The following is an 18,273-nucleotide window of genomic DNA, read 5'->3' as shown; positions in this document are numbered from 1 at the left end:
TAACACTGGCTTGGAAAGTCTAATTTGAAACCTTGACTTTAAACAGCAACCCTGATTTCAAATACTAACTCTGGTTTAAAAGGGTAATTGGAAACCCTGACTATGGCTGCGATCCCCAATTTCAAACCCTAACATGTTTCAAACCCTAACCCAAGGGTGTCCAGCTCCGGTAACCGATGCATGAAACACTAACTTGGAACCCTAACCCAGGTTTAAACAATAATTTTGCAACCCCTAACCCAGATTTACAAATCCTAATTTAAATTCCTAGATTTGATAAGAAACCCTAATAATGAAACCATAACCCAGGTGTGACACCCTAACATTGGATTCAAACCCAGCGTTAGAACTCAATGATCGGGTTTCAATCCTGGGTTGGCACCCAAACTTGTATCGCTGAATTCCCATTCCCAGTATTTTCCTTTTTGTTCTTCCATCACTGCTGCTGGTACAGACCCACTTTTGGCCCACGTGTGTGCCCAGATGAGATATCTGTGTGCAGGCAGAGGGCGGCTGGCTCGGTCTGGTGATGTGTTTGTGGGGGTTTGCGCCAGTGAGCGTCTTTCCACTTATGGAATAAAAAAAGAAAAAAAAAATTAAAAAAAGGAAAAAAAAAACCTTGGACCTGGGCCAAGTCTTTCTTCACTCTGTCATATAGCGAGCCTTGTCAAAGGAGTCAACACAGAGAAGTGCGCACAAACAAATAAATGACTGGTGTGTGTGTGCGTGTGTGTGTGTTTGGTGGCGGTGGGGGGATTATCATGGAGAAAAAGACGTGCAGTCGCTTCCTTCATCAAAACGTTGGCACACGATCAGAGGAGGCAACGCCATTGTTGGAGGACGCCCTCCCCTTTCCATGCATGCAAAGGCACCGTCTCCTACCCTACACACACAAATGCATACGCACGCGCTCTCTCATAAACTGCCTCACACACTCTCGCACACAGGCACAATCGCGTAAACTCGTACACGTATGCTTTCATATGCACTCACTCTCAAACTCCCGCACACACACACACACACACTCACGGTTTCTCTTTCGCTCGCAAACACACACGTGCGGTCTTTCACCACTCTCTTTACTCTCACACAAATTCACTTTTCCTCACGCACGTGTACTCTTAGGCGTGCGCGCACACAGTCTCTCACACAGATACATAGTCTTGCATTTTGACACACACTTTCACACAACACACACCCTTATACTCTCTCACACACATTCTGACTCTTTCTATTTCGCTCTGATTCTCACACACTGATTCTCACCACTTACTCTCTCCCTCACACACACACACCCACACATCCCACACGCACACACACACACACACGCACACACACACATTCTTTCTCATGCTCTCATTTATACTCTCATTCACACCTACATTCTCTCTGACTTTCTCCCTCTACACACACCCCCCCTTCCACGTTGTCTTAAGCACTCTGTTACGCGCTCTCTCATGCACTCGCTTACATTTTCACACCATGACACTCACTCACACATACTCTCACCAACACAGGCAGACATACCACCACATTTTCTCTTGTTCGCATACTCTCTCTTGCTCTCACACTCTCACGTGCACATTTGCATTCTCTCACTCACATTCACACAGACTCTCTTGCATGCACTATTACTCTCTCACACATACTCTAATACTCTCTGTCTCACATACAGACACACATTCACGCACACACTTTCTCTCACACGCTCACGCTCACACACGTACACACACGCACACAAACACCCAAAGTCGAAGTCACATAGTCTTCGCAAAGTCACAAATGAAGAGCGCGTGTGACACTCTTGAGTGTGTGTGTGTGTTGCAAACACGTTTTGATTGGCAAACTTTATCAAGGCCCCCGAGGGAGAGCGCATCCTCCGCAAACGATTTATCGGAAAAGTGCACCCCACAATGCACCTGGAGGGGAAGGAGGGCGACTGTGCGTTTGCCCACCCAGGGCGATTATTGAATGACCTCTGAGAGCAAGACTCCCGCTCACCCTGGCGTCCGTCCACAAATTCACTGGAGGAGGCAGTGAAGCCGTCAGGACCACCTGCAATCGGGGAGGAAGACCCTTAAGAACATTTTTATCTTTGTTAAGATTGTCCTACACCATCTTTTTGGGCTTCGAATTGGGGTTTCAAATTTGGGTTACGGATACAAATTTGGGTTTCAAACAAGTATTAGGGTTTCGCTTTGAAGCCAGCATTAGGGTTTCAAAGCTAGTGTTAGGACTTCAAGCAAAGGTTATGGTTTCAAGTTACTGGAAATAGGAAGTGGATGATCCCTGTTTGCTAGCCCAGTTACGTTAAATCCTAACCCTGATTTGAAATCCTAATCCAGGCTTGACACACCAATTTAAACCGCAAACCAGGTTTGAAACCCTAATTTGAAACTCTTAACCATGTTTGTAACCCTAACTCTGTTTTAAAAACCTAAAGGGACTCACTAGCCTTGTTTGAAGCCCTAACCCTCGCTTGAAACCCTAATTTAAAACCCAAATCTTGTTTTGAATCCTAACCCTGGGTTAAAACCTGAATTTTAAGCAACAAGGTTGAAACCAAAAACCAAATCCAGACTTGAAACCCGAATTTCAAACCCTGACCTTGGCATCAAGTTACACACACACACACACACACGCACACACCCTGCAGCAGATGTATTTACACACATTAGCACACTCTGTTGGGGATTTGGGGCTTGTTAATTGCTAGCTTGTCATTTTAATTGCCTCGTCTCTCCCTCACACGCGCACGCACAACACCCCCCCCCCCCCCCCCATACACACACATACACAAATAAATAATCACACAGACACCTTCCTCCATTAACTTGACACTCAAATGAATGCAGAGGAACATTTTCAGGCTCATCCAATCAGAACTTGCGTTCATTTTAACGCCTATGTAAGGATGAGTGCAAATGTGGGCACCCCCAACCCTACCCCCCCCCCCCCCCCCAAAAAATAAAAAACATTTATTGGGGTCAAAATGGATCATAATCAGCCTTGGCTATTCATCTAATGTTTGTACACACGCGTACACAGACAGGCAGACATTACACGCACGCGCACGCACACACACTGGTGCTGGCGGCTAGGTTGCCAGAGCTCATCGTTTCATTATTCAGCAGCCTTCTAATCTGCTCACACACAACAAAAACAAAAGCGCATTTGAGCGCCTCAGGTCAAAAGTTCTTAAAACATAAATACATATAAAAAGTTAGTTACCTTCAGCCCTGGAAACTTAAGTAAAACTTGCATTGATTTAAGGCATGAATATATACAAACTACAAGTGAAATTATGAACGTAGTTGTACGCTATCATTATTTCAAACCCTAACCCTGGTCCGAAACCCTAATTTGAGTTCGTAATCCTGCCTAGAAACCCTAAACCTAATTTTAAAACCTAAACTCTGACTTGAAATCATAGCCCGAATTTGAAACCTTAGCCTCTGCTTGAAGACCTAATCAGAAACCCTAACCCAGGCAAGGAACCCTGATTTGAAACCCAAACACTGTCTTCAAAAACAATGTGAGTAGCATAACCCCTTAGCCCAGGCTTAAAGCCCTAATTTTGAACCCTACCTCATACATAAAACCCTCTTTTCAAATTTTAACCCTGTTTTTATACCCAAATTTGAAACCCTAGCAAAGGCTTGAAGCCCTAATTTGAAACCCTAAGCATGACACATAATTTTAAACCTTAACCCTGGCTTTATACCTTAATTTGAATAATTGACCCTTGTTTGAAACTCGACCCCAGGATTTAGACCCTAAGCGTTCAATATCGAATCCAAGTTTGTAACCCCAATTTGAAACCCTAACCATGCCTTCATCCCCTAACTTGTTTCATCACATTTGCATGTAATAAACTCTTAACCCTCATGTTGTTTGGTGGGTCAAATTAACCTTTGTTCCTCATTTTAAAAAAAATGCTTTTTTTCCTTTTCTTGTTCATTTTTTTTAATTTCAGTTCTATTTTGTCTTATTTTTTTTCCCCAATGTGTTTTTGATGATTAAACCAACTAGTCACATCCAACAAGCATAACATAAGTGCTAATCTAAATATGTGATAGGGGTCCTCCTGAGCGGGGTCCGGCTGGGCCCGGTGCAGCTCCTCCAGCAGCGTCTGCGTGCCGGTCAGGTGCAAGAGGCTGTGAGCGTACTGGAAGCCATGGACTGGAGCAGCGCGCCCGACCAGTGCTGGCGAGGCCTGAGCGCCATTGCCAACCACCTTCTGAGGCTGCCTCTGGACGCCCGCAATGAGGGTGAGCTCCAACTCTGACTTTTATGTCATTTGTCCATATACTGTATATACACAAATACCATTTTTTTGTAATATATACTTTTTAGGCATGTACCTACCTTAAAACAAAAGATGAGGGCCTCCAAATATCGTCCCAGATTTAGTGTGCAATTCCTAGATCCCAAAAATTGGCGTGGCACTCAAACTGAAAAAACGTTTGAGCTAGGTGGCTCAAACTTCGGATTCTTTCATTTGACATCATTCGGCACTAATAGTGGAAAGAGGCGTTACTGGGGAGGTACCGGGGATTTGTGGGGATTGACATGACCAAGTAAGTGTTTTTGATCCATGACCATTTCCAAGGAAGCGCACTTTCACATGCCTTTCTGTGACTCTTCCAGTCTCTGTTGCTAACTGCTGATGACGCTGTGTGACAATTGAAGTTCAGTGGCCACTTACTGGAAGAGTCACTTCATATATACTTTTTGGGAGAAGTGTTTATTGTTTGTTTGTTGTTTATTTCTGCATGCAGAGCAGCTAGAAGCCGCATTGGCGACGTTTTACGCTCCGCGAGCGGCTCTTCCCGAAAACATCACGGCAGACTACAAGGAGTCAGTCCACAAATACGCCAGACGCTTCTTCCACCACCTTCTCAGGTAAAACAGCTTGTTCATGGTTTGGAATGTACAGTGAAGATGAGAACATTAGAGAAATTAAAATCATCATTTGGAGTAAGTTGCTTTAAAGGTCTTTAAATTGTACACAAATAGCTGAATTTGACTACTGGTGCGTTGTTTGCTTTTCAATTAAGACACAGGTCAATGCATAAAATCTACCTAAAACCTTTACTGAAAAATAACACCACAAAAATGGTGGTAATGCGTTTGATTTTTAAACGCTTAACTGTTCAATAATTTCAAAAATCAACGTTAATGTCGTTAAATCTTCTTGTGCTTGTGCTGTTTGGACAGAACACTGTAAGTCATCTTTCATGTAACAACGTTACTTCTCGGGACTGCAAGAAGTGTGGTCCAAAAAACGGCCCGTCAGAAAATGACTCCCGTTTCAGAGCCGTTTCAAGTCGTCTCGTCCTGCTGCTGATGCGCATTTCAAACATTGTGCACCTGTTTGCGCCATCCTTTCATGCTGGCATCAGTCGGCGTGCGTTTGACTGAAATGGACGCTGTTGTTCACGCCCGCCGCTAGCATCTCCCCCTCCTCCCGCTCTTCCTGGTTGGCATGGCTCCCTTCTCCTCGCTTATCGCCCACCTGCATTCTTTCTCTCTCCGTCGACATCAAATGAATGAGGACACACACACCCACCAAACATTTCTTCCCTTGTTTGGTTTGTTCCATAGTTGGCTCTTGACTATAGGAAGCAAGTTTCGCTGTCTGGTAGCCTGCTTTCTATATGTTTCAAAAGCTCCTTCAATGTCCTATATGTGTCTAAATGCCGTTTTTTTTTTGGACTGACGTTTTACATTTGATTGTTTTTTTTTCTCTATTATTTTTCAGATATGAGCGCTTTGAGAAGGCCTTCCTGCTTGCTGTTGATTTGCAAGCCAAAGATCTTTTCATGGTGAACCAAACCCATTTTCATTTGTGTTGTTAAAACTTTATAGGACACTTGTTGTACTGTACCTCACATTGAGCTGCTACCGTAGCTGTTAGCAACTGAGCCATTAGCCATTAGCTTCCATCACTGACAGTAGTGATCCAGACCTTTCTCTGCATCATCTTGAGATGTTTACCACCCTGCTTTCTATACTAGAATTTTCCATCACGCGGCTGTTTCCTGTCAAACAGGCTAGCTATTAGCTAGTAGCCAACGCTAGCTAGTCCTCTGCTAACATGGTACCTTAGAAGAAGCAGGTGGTGTCATTTTAGGGTATTACAGAAAGAGCATAAAAACATGCAAATGGGCGTGATTAGTTGCGTTTTACACCAAATAGTTTTAGTTGAGTTACACCACTGTATCGCATTTTTTAAAGCAAGGGTTTTACAGTACTTACTGCCCCCCCACATATGGGAAAGAAGAGCCACAGTCACGATGCACTTTTTCAGCCGTTTGTTCAACGCTGGGAGAACAGCAGAGTTCATAAACACAATGAGCACGCTCACACACGAGCTGCTGTTGACAACATTTGGGGGTTCACTGTAAACTTTTTTTGTTTGTTTAAACTCCACGTGTTGAGTTGAGTTTTTTTTTTTTCTTTTTTTTTGAAAGGTTTTTTTTTAATTATTATAATTTCTGTTAGGTTAAAACTAGGATTTTTTTGGGGGGGGGGTATTCCAAGTTAATATGTGTTAAGGATTTAAGAGAATAATTTGGAAAAAAAAACCCTACTTTTATTGAAAATGTAATTGAAAAAGGTCATGACTGTCAATTTCAGGCAACGATTTTGTTCAAAAACAGTCCCAAATTTTCACATAAAATGACACTCAAATTAAAGTGATTTCAAATTAAAACAGATGAGGTGAGACTAAGGTTGAAGGCGCTTTATCGGCTTTCACTCAACATAAATAAATTGAAATATAACACCCCCCCATTCCCCATCACCCCCCCCCCCCCCAAAAATAGGCCTCTTGCCTTAAGTAGCCACTATTTCCGGAAATCTGTTAATTATGACCCCCAAAAAATCTTGTGAATGGCAGCAGCTGTCCGCATAAAGTGATCCAATCCAGATCGGTGACACAATAACGAGAGTTAATGACGCCTTTGGGACGTGTTCCCTCTCAGTCTGCCACGCACTCGTCTCCTCACACGTGTAGCGGAAAACACAAAATGGCCTACAATAAAGGTGCGCCGCCACCTGAGTTTCACATGAAGTTCAAGAGGCTCCGCTGGCATTGTGCGATCTCGTTTTCTTTCGGCGCTCCATTCAAGCTCGCTGCCTCGTTACTCTCCATTTACATTTGACTTGTAACCCATTCAAGTGTCGGGGGAGCAGGTGTGACGGATGCCTTTTCAGTGGCCCTGGGCTCGCCCTCTTTCTTCCACTCTACGCTGAAATGCTCCTCCATGCGGCGGACCCCCTTCTTTTATATCCATCCAGGGCCCCTCGCTTTTGCTCCGAAACACTAATACGCAGACCGAGTTGCGGTGAAAAGGTGGAGCCCGGGCTGTGGACCTTGAAAGGGTGAAGCGAATGGGCGTGTTGCGGAAGTAAAGAGGAAAGGAGGGTAGTCAATGGTACGGGCATAAAGTAATATGAGGTAGTCAGAAATGGAGGCAAATGTCTTAGGAGGCAAAGACGTTTGGTAAATAATTGTTAATGTAAGTTATACAGAGGTGCCTTGAGATTAAAATGAATAGAAATGCCATTAATTCGTTTCAGCCTGCCCCAAAAAAGTGTTGTAATGGTATTTTAATAAAGGTAAGTAGCACTCCATAACATTGTATTTATCATTAATCATGATTACAAATAATTAAAACAGTTTTCAGACCGCATCAATTGAATTGGCTAATTTGCTGCTCTTTATGGTCTGCCCGCCATGGCCACCTGGAGGCAGTATAAGATAGACAGATGGATGTACAGGTCATTGAATCGCAACTCTTCTCAGCTCATCAGTACGGCACTAATATTAGTTGTTCTTTGCAGAGAATAAAGAGTATATGAAAGGCTAAGCTAAATGGGTCTTTTGAATACACAATTTCTAATTCTTTTTGTTTTATGTTTAGTTTGACAGTAAATCTAAACTGGCGGGTGGCAATAAACATCTTGAAGTCTCTTTTTTTATGGGGATAACGGTTGTTCACCAATTGCCAAATGCTGCTTATTGTGAACTTGATTTGAGGTCACTGCCGCCATTTACATAATTTTTTTCTCAAAATTTTTTTTTTTGTGATTAGATTAAAAAAGTCAGGGTTTCCAAAGATAAAATGCTGCTCCTAAACATTATGTAAGGTGATCGAGCCTCTCACAGATGAGTGGCGTTAACCTCGACGGAAAGGGTCTTCAAAAGGTTATCATTTTAGCCGTTAGCATTGTTATTTTTTGCCTCAGTGATCAAGCGAGCAGCAAAAGTCAACGCTGACATTTCACCCTTCGCTCTAATTAGGCTGTTATGTTGCTTTAACCTGCCGCTCGGCCGACGCCACTGGGCTGGGCTGTGCTGTTTTGGGGTGGGGGGGGGGGGGGTTAATGAGGGTAACCCTCCCCCCCAAAACCACCCCATTCTCATCCAAGTCTTTCCGACTTCTAACTTGCCTGCACAACTCAATAACGCATGGTCGACTGGCTAAAATGCACACACACTCCACGCCGATGACCCAGCATGATACTCGGCCCCCTGCCCCGCCACCACCCCCTCCCCGGGCACTATTGTTAACCGCTAACAATGCAGCTCCTCTCCAAAAGAAGAAAGCTTTTGTTCAAGTGAAACACTTTAGTGTCGGCCCAAATTGAAGGGGAGTATGGAGGAGGTGGTGTCAGGAGTGTGTGGGGGGGTGTTTGGGTAAAGGCCATGGTGGGGTACTAGCCGAGGTCCTTTTGGGGTGGGGGTGGGGGGGGGGGGTTGGTCAGTCATTTGCAATATTTGGGGGGGTCATACTTGGCACTGTTCTGTCGGCCCTTAGCTAGCCTTTGATAATGACTTTGATAATGATGACATAAGCAAGGTCATTCTTTAAAGCGGAAATCAACCCAAACATATTTTTTTCAAGAATATGTCGCCAGCAGGCCCACTAGTTGATACACGATATTCTGATTAATATTGCGTTTGTGGAATATGAGCTAAGCAGCAAAATCCACCCATTTTTAGCCATCTCAGGGGGCGGCCATTTTGTCATTCCTGTTGACTGAAAATGACATCACAACTACCCAGGGCTCAGGTAACGACCAGTCACAGCTCGCCTGTTTTCTAAAGCTGAGCCGTGATTGGTCATTTTATTTATATATATATATATATATATATATATATATATATATATATATATATATATATATATATATATATATATATATATATATATATATATATGTGCATATATATATATATATGCATATATATATATATATATGCATGTATGTATATATTATATGCATGTATGTATATATTATATGCATGTATGTATATATTATATGCATGTATGTATATATATATATGTATGTATGTATATATGTATGTATATATATATGTATGTATGTATATATATGTATGTATGTATATATATGTATGTATATATATATATGAATGCATATATATGTATATATATATGTGTATATATGTGTGTGTATATATATATACATATATATATGTATGTGTATATGTAAAAATATATGTGTGAATATATATATGTATATATATGTATGTATATATATATGAATGCATATATATGTATATATATATATGTGTATATATGTGTGTGTGTATATATATATATATATATATATATATATATATATATATATATATATATATGTATGTGTATATGTAAAAATATATGTGTGAATATATATATGTATATATATGTATATATGTATATATATATGTATATATGTGTGTATATATATATATATATATATATATATATATATATATGTATATATATATATGTATATATATATATATGTGTGGGGGTGTGTGTGTGCGTGCCTAAATAGCCTTTGATAATGGTAAAGTAAGCAATTGCATAATTCCTCAAAAAATGTCCCCACTTCATCTCTTTGCACCTCGTTAACGCGTTGTACCCGCTTGTTAATTAAATCAAAAACTGCGTGATAGCACAATCCGATGCCAGCTCATTTGACACTCCCCCCCACCCCACTCCAATCACTGTGGTTTTACGCGGTAAGACATCTTTAGCAGTTATCCTACACCTCAATCTCGACACCGGGGATGGCTGGATGATGGGGAAGTATCACACGTTCTCTCCACTAAGCTCTCTGTTGTCTCTCGGATGACTAATTAGTGTTTATGAAAGTCCTTAATGCCTATCTGATACAAGTGCTAGTTAACCGCAAGGCTAACAGGTGTGTGTGTATGTATGTATGTGTGTGTGTGTGTGTGAGCATGTCCAGGGATTAAGCCCACGTTAATTAGTGTAAGTGTATTTTATCATTTGCATACTTGAGGTTTTGAGAGTCCAGAGCTATTCGTCAGCTGAAGATAAAAGAAAAATTCCATTGTGAAACATTTTAATTTAGCATATTTATTCCGCCGAAAACAGAACTCATTTTAAGAGTTGCAAGGCTAATTTTAATACGTGCAAATCCAAGGAGTAGTTGAATGAATGTGTTAAGCCCCATGACCCTGACAGTTTATTTATATTGGGCCTGGCAAACAGGTAAAAATGATGCTCTTTTTGTTTTATTAAGTACATTTTTGGTGGGATGTTGTCAACGGGCCTGTTAACACAACAATTTTGTAGGATTTTATTCAAAAATGTAATATACATAATTTTAATGGATGAATGGATAATTTGATAATAATTACAGTAGTTTTTTTCTACTGTTTTCTGTTGTCTCAATATCATCATTTCTTTTATAATAATAATTTAAACATATAAAATGATAGATTTTTCAGCTTTGTTTGTTGTTTTTTTCCAACCCTCTAGTTCCATTTCATACTAAAATATTGTCCATATATTGTTTTTTTCCAACCCTCTAGTTCCATTTCATACTAAAATATTGACCATATGTGCATCAATTAAATAATGATATCAACCATTTTCAACAGTAGTTGAGTAGAAATCACAGTGACTCACCATGTTTTTTTTCTTATTAAAATCTTATCAGCTCATTTTTATCCTTAAACCTTTCCTTAATGCAGAAATTTGTAGAATCTACAACAGGAATTGGTATGTATGGCTGTATGTAGAAAACTGCCAAAACAAAATCTTGAATGACATGAGAGTGCAGACGTCCACCAAGGCCAAACCAAATGTGCCGTGCACGCGTATCAATTTAGTCATCAAGATTCAGCGAGGAACTAAGGGAAAATGAGCAAAAAAAAATCTCCATCTGTTTCGAAAATAAACAAAACTGCCTGCACCTTTATCCAGATCACGACCTCCTTGGCAGAGGTAATAGAAGCGATAGCGGTCCGCTGCGAAAGTGCGGCTTAAATCCCATAAAAGGAACCAATCGTCATTTTTGATCCCGTTTGACAGCGACGCGCGGCCTGTTAATGTGCGCCATTTAACCTAATCCGTCATTTATTTGGACGTCACCCAAATATCAGTCAATATTGGGCTCTTAGCCTCGAACCCCCGCCACCCCTCCCTTCTCTGAAAAAACGGGCCCGCTAAAACACGGGCCTCTTTATCAGCGGCGCTGTTAGCTGGCGCGCCGCAACCCCTAAAGCTCTTGTATAAATAAGATTAGTGTTGCGTTTGAACGGCGGGAAATAAGAGGTGTAATATCTGATGGTTTTATGCGCAGTATTACTGTTATCCCTGCTTAGTCGCCTTGATACGCTCTTCTCCTCTGTCTCTCTCGCTTTCTCTCTCTCTCTCTCTCGCTCGCTTTCTCCCTCTTTTCACGTTTGTTCATTGTTTTCCTCCCGTTCTCTCACTCTCTCCACCATCCAGACAGCTTTATGAGGCGCTAAGCTGGAATAAAGCGCCCCACGTTCAAATGTTCATATTGTCCTGTTGGGTATGTCATGCAGTATCGCTTCCCTGCTGTGCGCACACACTTTGCTATGATTTCCCGCCTAATTCTAGTATTAAAACATGTTTTTTGTACTGAGGGAGATTAAAGATTAAACATCAGATGGCATAAATTTCAATATTTGGAACTGGCGCATCGATAACATATCGTGACAATACATTGTGATATCAGTATACCGGCTAAAACTACTAATAAAACATGTCGTTAGCCTTGTAGCGTATTTGCCAAGTCATTTATGAACGTTTTGGGAAAACAAGTTCAAAATTTAAAATAGTCACTTTTCAGGAGACACCAAAAATGCCAAGTTTGTTCAACCATCAACATTGCATCGTGAAAAAGAGCAAGCCGTTTGTAACACATTAGATTGGTCAATAATCTGTAAAAATAACACCCACGCGTGTGGAATGACCAATAGTATAGATTTTTGAAAAAAATATGAAATTCGCCAAAATGTGACTCATGAGGTTTTGGCCCAACGGCAGTGATTTTCTACTGGTGTATCGATACTGTATCGTGACAATACATTGCGAAACGTTTTTGTCCATGAGGGAGATTAAAGCGTCACATACATCTGCAGAAAATTATATGAACATTTTGGTGCTGATTTATCATTTTGAACATACATTACACAATATTGATATCTTGCTTATAACTACTAACAAAACAAGTTTTTGTTCAATTCCAGTGGATATAAAAAGTTTACACACCCTTGTTAGTAACTCATTCCATCCCAATGACATATTTATATGTCATTTCACAGAGGTTCTGAAAAAGTCTGGTACTGAATGAGTTAATGTAAACGATAATTAGTACAACTCAATTGAAAAAATAAAATGCAAATCTTTTGAAAAAGAGACTTTAAAATATACCACTGAGACAAAGAGGTTGCACAAGTGTGCACACCCTCTTATTACCGGGACCGTGACTGTGTTCGGAATTAGCCAGTCCCATTCAAACTCATGTTAAACGGGAGTCTGCATGCATCTGCCACCTTTTAACGTGCCACTGATTAATCCCAAATAAAGGGAAGATGTCATAGTTGCATTTTTCCGGTCACATCTCACATGGTCAGCAGAGACCTTCCACATCATCAGATAGCTCACATTGTTCGACAGTATCAGTCAGGAAAGGGGTAGAAAAGAATTTCCAAGGCATTAAATACACCATGAAACACAGTCATGAAGTGGAGAAAATAACGCACAACAGTCATTACCAAGAACTGGATATCTCTCCAAAATTGATGAAAAGACGATACGAAAACTGGTCAGGGAGGCTGACAGGAGGCAACACTGAAGTCGGTGCAGGAATTTCTGGCATGTACTGGCTGTTCCATCAATCTACCATCTTCTTCATATGTCTATGCTATGGTGTTAGCTTTTTTCCAAAGAAAAAAAAACACACTTGAAATCTCCCACTCACATTCAAGATGGGAAATTATTGCGATAAATACAGGTTGACTGTATTATGACATCATCGGTCACACAACTAGTCCCTCTGCCTATTATCAATTAGTGGAGCTGGTTCACGTCTAATTGAGGGGCGGTGTCCTCATGCTCTCCGCACGCCTCGGCTCTTTTGAGTTTCCATTGAGGCCATTTTGTTGTCGTCCATTTTCACATTTCCTCCCTAACTGGCTGCCATAGAGGGCAGATGCCACACTATAATTACCCAATCTGTCCCCATTCATACGCTTCCATTTTCTCTCATTGCCGTCCTCTCACCCCCCTCTCAGCCTTTCCGGCCTGCATTCCCCTTTGCGCCTCATCACTTGTGGCAAGCTGCACCCTAACAAACCCCCCCCCCCCTCCTCCTCGTCTTCATTCTCGTCTTCTCGCCCCTGTGGGGGTACAAAAGCCGGCCCTCCAATATGGTGGTATTAGGGCAGAGTGCAGGCCCAGCTGGGCGCTGCCTTGAGCAGCTGAGGGTTATCCACGGCGAGCCCCGAGTCACCACGGTGCGGTCGTGTGATGTCGCTGATGCGGAAAGGCTCTCCTCAACATGCCGCAGCCTTTGATGGGCCCCAGGGCCCCGCACCCGGCCTGGGAGCCCCTCTGTGGGGGCCCGGATGTGATTCACTCTCACACCAAGTTACTTTGGCAGGGTTTTGATTGTCTTCCCCTTTTGTTGGAAAGTGCCATAATCGATTAGTTTTTGCCCTAATTCTTTACTCTATGCCAGTGATTCTCAAACCATTTTACACCAAGTAGCACCTTAAAAAAATACTTGGCACTCCAAAAGTGAGGCATTTGTTTCCCTTAAAAAGTGTATTTAAGATGATTGTAAGCCAATGTAACATTAACACTCTGCTTGAATATAGAAAAATGAAAAACTACCTAAATAGTGGTTCAGTTCGTTCTGCCAGGTTTTTTTTTTTGCTTGGACTGACAAGCAAAAAATAGAGATGCGAGCACTGTATGGTAGTAGTGAACTCAACTCACTTCACAACAAGCAGCAATATGTCAGATAGTTAATAATTCTTTAAAAAAAGATGCTGTTTTGTTGCCAGTTGAAGTTTACTGTCAAACTAAACATCAAACAACAGAATTTTTGCTTTAGGAAAGATAACAACTAACTAACAGTTAACAATTACCTAACAATACAGAATGCCATAGACGGCCTAATGAACACCTTCAGTGGCGTGCTGGTATTACCCTTTAAGCAAGGCATATTTGAATAAAAACGGTGGAGCAACATATAGACAGATAAAAATTGCATTTCTGTTGATTTCAATAAGGGAAAGATGATTTTGGATGATCTTATGTTCTTGTTTTGAGTTGCGTTCTTGAGGTCCTTAAAGGCAAATATGAGTGTGATGTGGTGGTTTGACATGGTTTAGCACTTCATGGCTGTTTTGGGCTCAAAGAAGGCCACGCAGAGGGTACACAGTCTTTTTTTTTTTAATATAGGCTGCTGTGCTAATATGTGATCCCATGTGAAATTCCTCCCGCTTTTTACATGTGACAGATAACATCCCGCCGCAGTTCAAAACCACACAAGCAGTCTGATTTCAAAGTTTTCCTCAGGAAAAACGACATTTCATCCGTGCTTCTGATGTTGGCCTTCAAACATCTCATTTTTCCATTTCATCTGTATCCTCCTCCTTACACCCCCTTTGCCATGCCTCCTCCCCAAAAAGAGAAATATTGTAACCCTGGCCCAGATTCATTTTAGATTAACGCGTCTTTCTCTCTCACTGTACCTTCAAAGGACCTCCATTACGTGGCAGGCGATAAGGGCGAGTTGGTGCTGGCTGAGGTGTCCAAGAGGAAGGCCCACCAAGTGGCGGAAGCGTGCGACGGCCAGGAAATAATCGCTGTGATTAACCGCAAAGACACTGAAGGTGACTTTTTTTCTTAAAATAAATCACACACTCACAAAGGCCTCTCTGACGTCTAAAGATGGCGATTACGTCCTTAGTGTCTCACGCTCATGTTGGACAATTGAAAATGATACCTCCTTTTATTAGCTCACGTAACAAGATGTATTGGTATTTTTTTTTTTTTTTTTTTTTTTACAAAATGAAGGGTGAAGGATTTATTGATCATTAAAAGTCACTTATTCCTTAAATACTGTTCAATGATGTTTAAAATGCCTGGAATACAATATACATTGTTTCTATATTGTTTTAGGACCATTTAAGGTAAGGTAAAAATGCATTTTATTGAGTATGAAAAGTCATTACAAATTTTGTAAAGAAAAATGATGTGATTTAGTTAGCGTGAAACCTGAAATTTGACTAAAATGGCCTTGTAAAGTCTTGGTTTCCTGTAAAAAGATTTTCAACAAGTAAATTAAATAATTGTTGCTTAAAATGTCTCCAAATATTGCAATATGATAGTTATCAGCCCATATTACCCACACCTTATCTTATCTAATGAAGGTGAGGTCTTGGATTTCATCAAAGTGGCCTTAAAAAGTATTTATAGTATTTATTTGGATATACTTACATTTGACTTGCTTTAATAAACCAGCTGTAAAATGTTGCATGCAATATGTCTTCAAATAATGTGACGTCCTCCTTGACTAAATATTTGTAATAATTGAGAGCATTTAGTGATTGAGAGGTCTTAAATGAACAAAGTGGTTTCGAAAAGTCTTAAATGTGGCTTCCTTTGTTAAAATGTGTCATCATTATATAAAACACATGACAGTGCAAATACGATATGTAATATTTAGCATATCCAGCTCTATCAATTTTCAGAACTCTTCTTCACTGAATATTAACATTAATTTTAAACGTTTATTGAAGGAGAGGTCTTAAATTTGATCAGAGTGATATTAAAAGGTCTTTGATTACATTGTAAAAATGTTTCATAAATAAACTTCCTTAGAATATTGTGATGTATAAAATTAAGCAGAAATTGCCAGTTCCTCTCAATTTTACCACCTCTCCTTTAGTAATTAATTAGTCATTTAAATGGACTTTTTTGGGCTAAATTCTACTGAAATACGTATTCAAGCTGTGCTGTTACTCAAAGCGTCTGGAGAACACATACCAGAGGGGATCAAGCCACGTTCTTGATTACACTCTCCATTGCTCACCCGGCGACGCTCTCATTCCACACGTAAACTCGACGAGCATGTCCGATGCGTCCTTCGGAGGAAGAAAGTGTGTCGCCTAGGGGTGTTTAACTCGGCGGCGTAAGGTCGGACGCTTACGGCCTCGTGCTGCTTGGCCAATGAATATCCAGCGTTTTTCTTGAGTCCCTAACGAGATGTGCAACACGCGCCCTCGTGGCCCTCCTCATAAGCCTCTTAATTGTCTCCTCAATGATTTGTCCGCATCACCTGCAGCTCGGCCTAGCCTTGGACCCAAAATACGGCATTGGAGAAGGCAGCGAGATGAAGCAAGGAAAGTTGGCACTGTTTAGTTGAGCGGAAGTCAACCCAAACATATTTTTTTCAAGAAGGCCTACGAGTTGAAACAAGGCATTCTGGTTGATATTGCTTTTGTGAAATATGTGTTAAGCAGCAAAATCCACCTGTTTTTAGCTATCTCGGAGGTGGCCATTTTGTCACTTCTGTCGACTGAAAATGACATCACAGATGCTCAGGGCTTAGATAACGACCAATCATGGCTCAGCTTCAGAAAACAGGTGAGCTGTGATTGGTCGTAACCCGACCAACTGTGCTGTCATTTTCAGTTGACAGAAATGACAAAATGGCCGCCCCCAGAGATAGCTAAAAACGGGTGGATTTACTCTTATTCCGCAAATGCAATATTTATCAGAACGCCTTGTTTCAACTAGAGGGCCTATATAGAAAATATTCTTTAAAAAAATACGTTTGGTTGGACTTCCCCTTTAAGTAGAAAAATCCACTAGTTTTTATCCATCTCAGGGGGCGGCCATTTTGCCACTTGCTGTCGACTGAAAATGACATCGCTGTTGCTCAGGGCTCAGCTAACGACCAATCTCGGCTCATCTTCCAAACGTCACATGATCAAACTCAGAAAACAGGGTTATGTTCTGTGAACACAATTCTATGGAGTATGGATTATGCACTGTGGTCTATGGATTATAGTCTATCTTTGATGGCCAATGGTCTGTGTTTTCTAAGACAAATGGTCTTGGAGTATGGCCTATACTCGATGGATAATCATCTTTGTTGTATTGGTCAAACGTTATGAGTTTCCACGATGCAACTGCAGCTGCTCAAAATATTGGATTTAATGTGTTATGTGTGTAAATAGTGGATGTGTGTTGTGTGACGTGAACTACGCCAGAATCTAAAAACCATAGTCCATATATCATAGTCCAATTGTATAAACGTATTAATGCTGTGACGGAGGTGAAGGCTCAAAGGTTATCGTGTGGTTCACTTTTCATAGAATTTCTGACAAGAATCTGGTGTTACCCCCACAGATGAATTTATTTGACTTCCAGGAACCTACAGGAACAATTCAGAGTTCCATCTCAAACTCAGTCTGCTTAAAATGCTTTTGACATTTTTGCGGCGCATTGAGTCAGTGTGTTGGATCTGAAGGATGTTTTTTTGCGCACGTCTTCTTACATTCACGCACGTCCTTTTTGTAAATCGCACCCTCAAAATGCACAATGGAAGAATCACAGTGCAGCTTAGCGACAGTCCTTTCAGAAAAGGCTGCTGGCTGACAAGTGTAGCGATGGGCACAGATACGCCATTGTGAGCGTCACCAGAAGTGGGAGGCGAAGCTTTCTGTCTTTCACGCTATCGCTTTTTCTTCTGGGTCGCCTTTTTTTTTTCTTTTTTTTTTTTTTTTGCCAAGAGCGCGAGCCAAGTGGCTTTGACGCAGCTCCTGCGTGTGAAGTTGCCACGCGGCCGCCGGGCCTCCGCGCTGGCGCCGGGACAAGAAGAGCTTTATCTGGAGATCCACGTCTACTCTGCCGAAAAGCCTGTTAGCTCCAGCGTAACCCGTACCCCCTCCCG

General features: G+C 41.2%; 1 protein-coding gene across 8 annotated transcripts in view; it reads left to right on the top strand.

The window, feature by feature from the left end:
* wdpcp (WD repeat containing planar cell polarity effector) overlaps positions 1-18,273 on the top strand; it is a 68,566-nt gene that overhangs the window by 42,995 nt on the left and 7,298 nt on the right. For 7 of the 8 annotated variants that reach the window (XM_086045626.1, XM_086045625.1, XM_086045622.1 and 4 more), the window contains 4 exons: positions 4,080-4,271; positions 4,782-4,905; positions 5,765-5,828; positions 15,073-15,205. In XM_086045626.1, coding sequence (XP_085901752.1) covers positions 4,080-4,271; positions 4,782-4,905; positions 5,765-5,828; positions 15,073-15,205 — 513 coding nt within the window. The remainder of the gene's footprint in view (positions 1-4,079; positions 4,272-4,781; positions 4,906-5,764; positions 5,829-15,072; positions 15,206-18,273) is intronic. The other variant, XR_015088743.1, reaches the window with a different exon arrangement.

This window comes from Filicampus tigris, chromosome 11, assembly GCF_054856515.1.
Source record: "Filicampus tigris isolate MCC_2025a chromosome 11, RoL_Ftig_1.0, whole genome shotgun sequence".
Taxonomy (NCBI): Eukaryota; Metazoa; Chordata; class Actinopteri; order Syngnathiformes; family Syngnathidae; genus Filicampus; species Filicampus tigris.
This window is presented reverse-complemented; position numbering and strand designations above follow the sequence as displayed.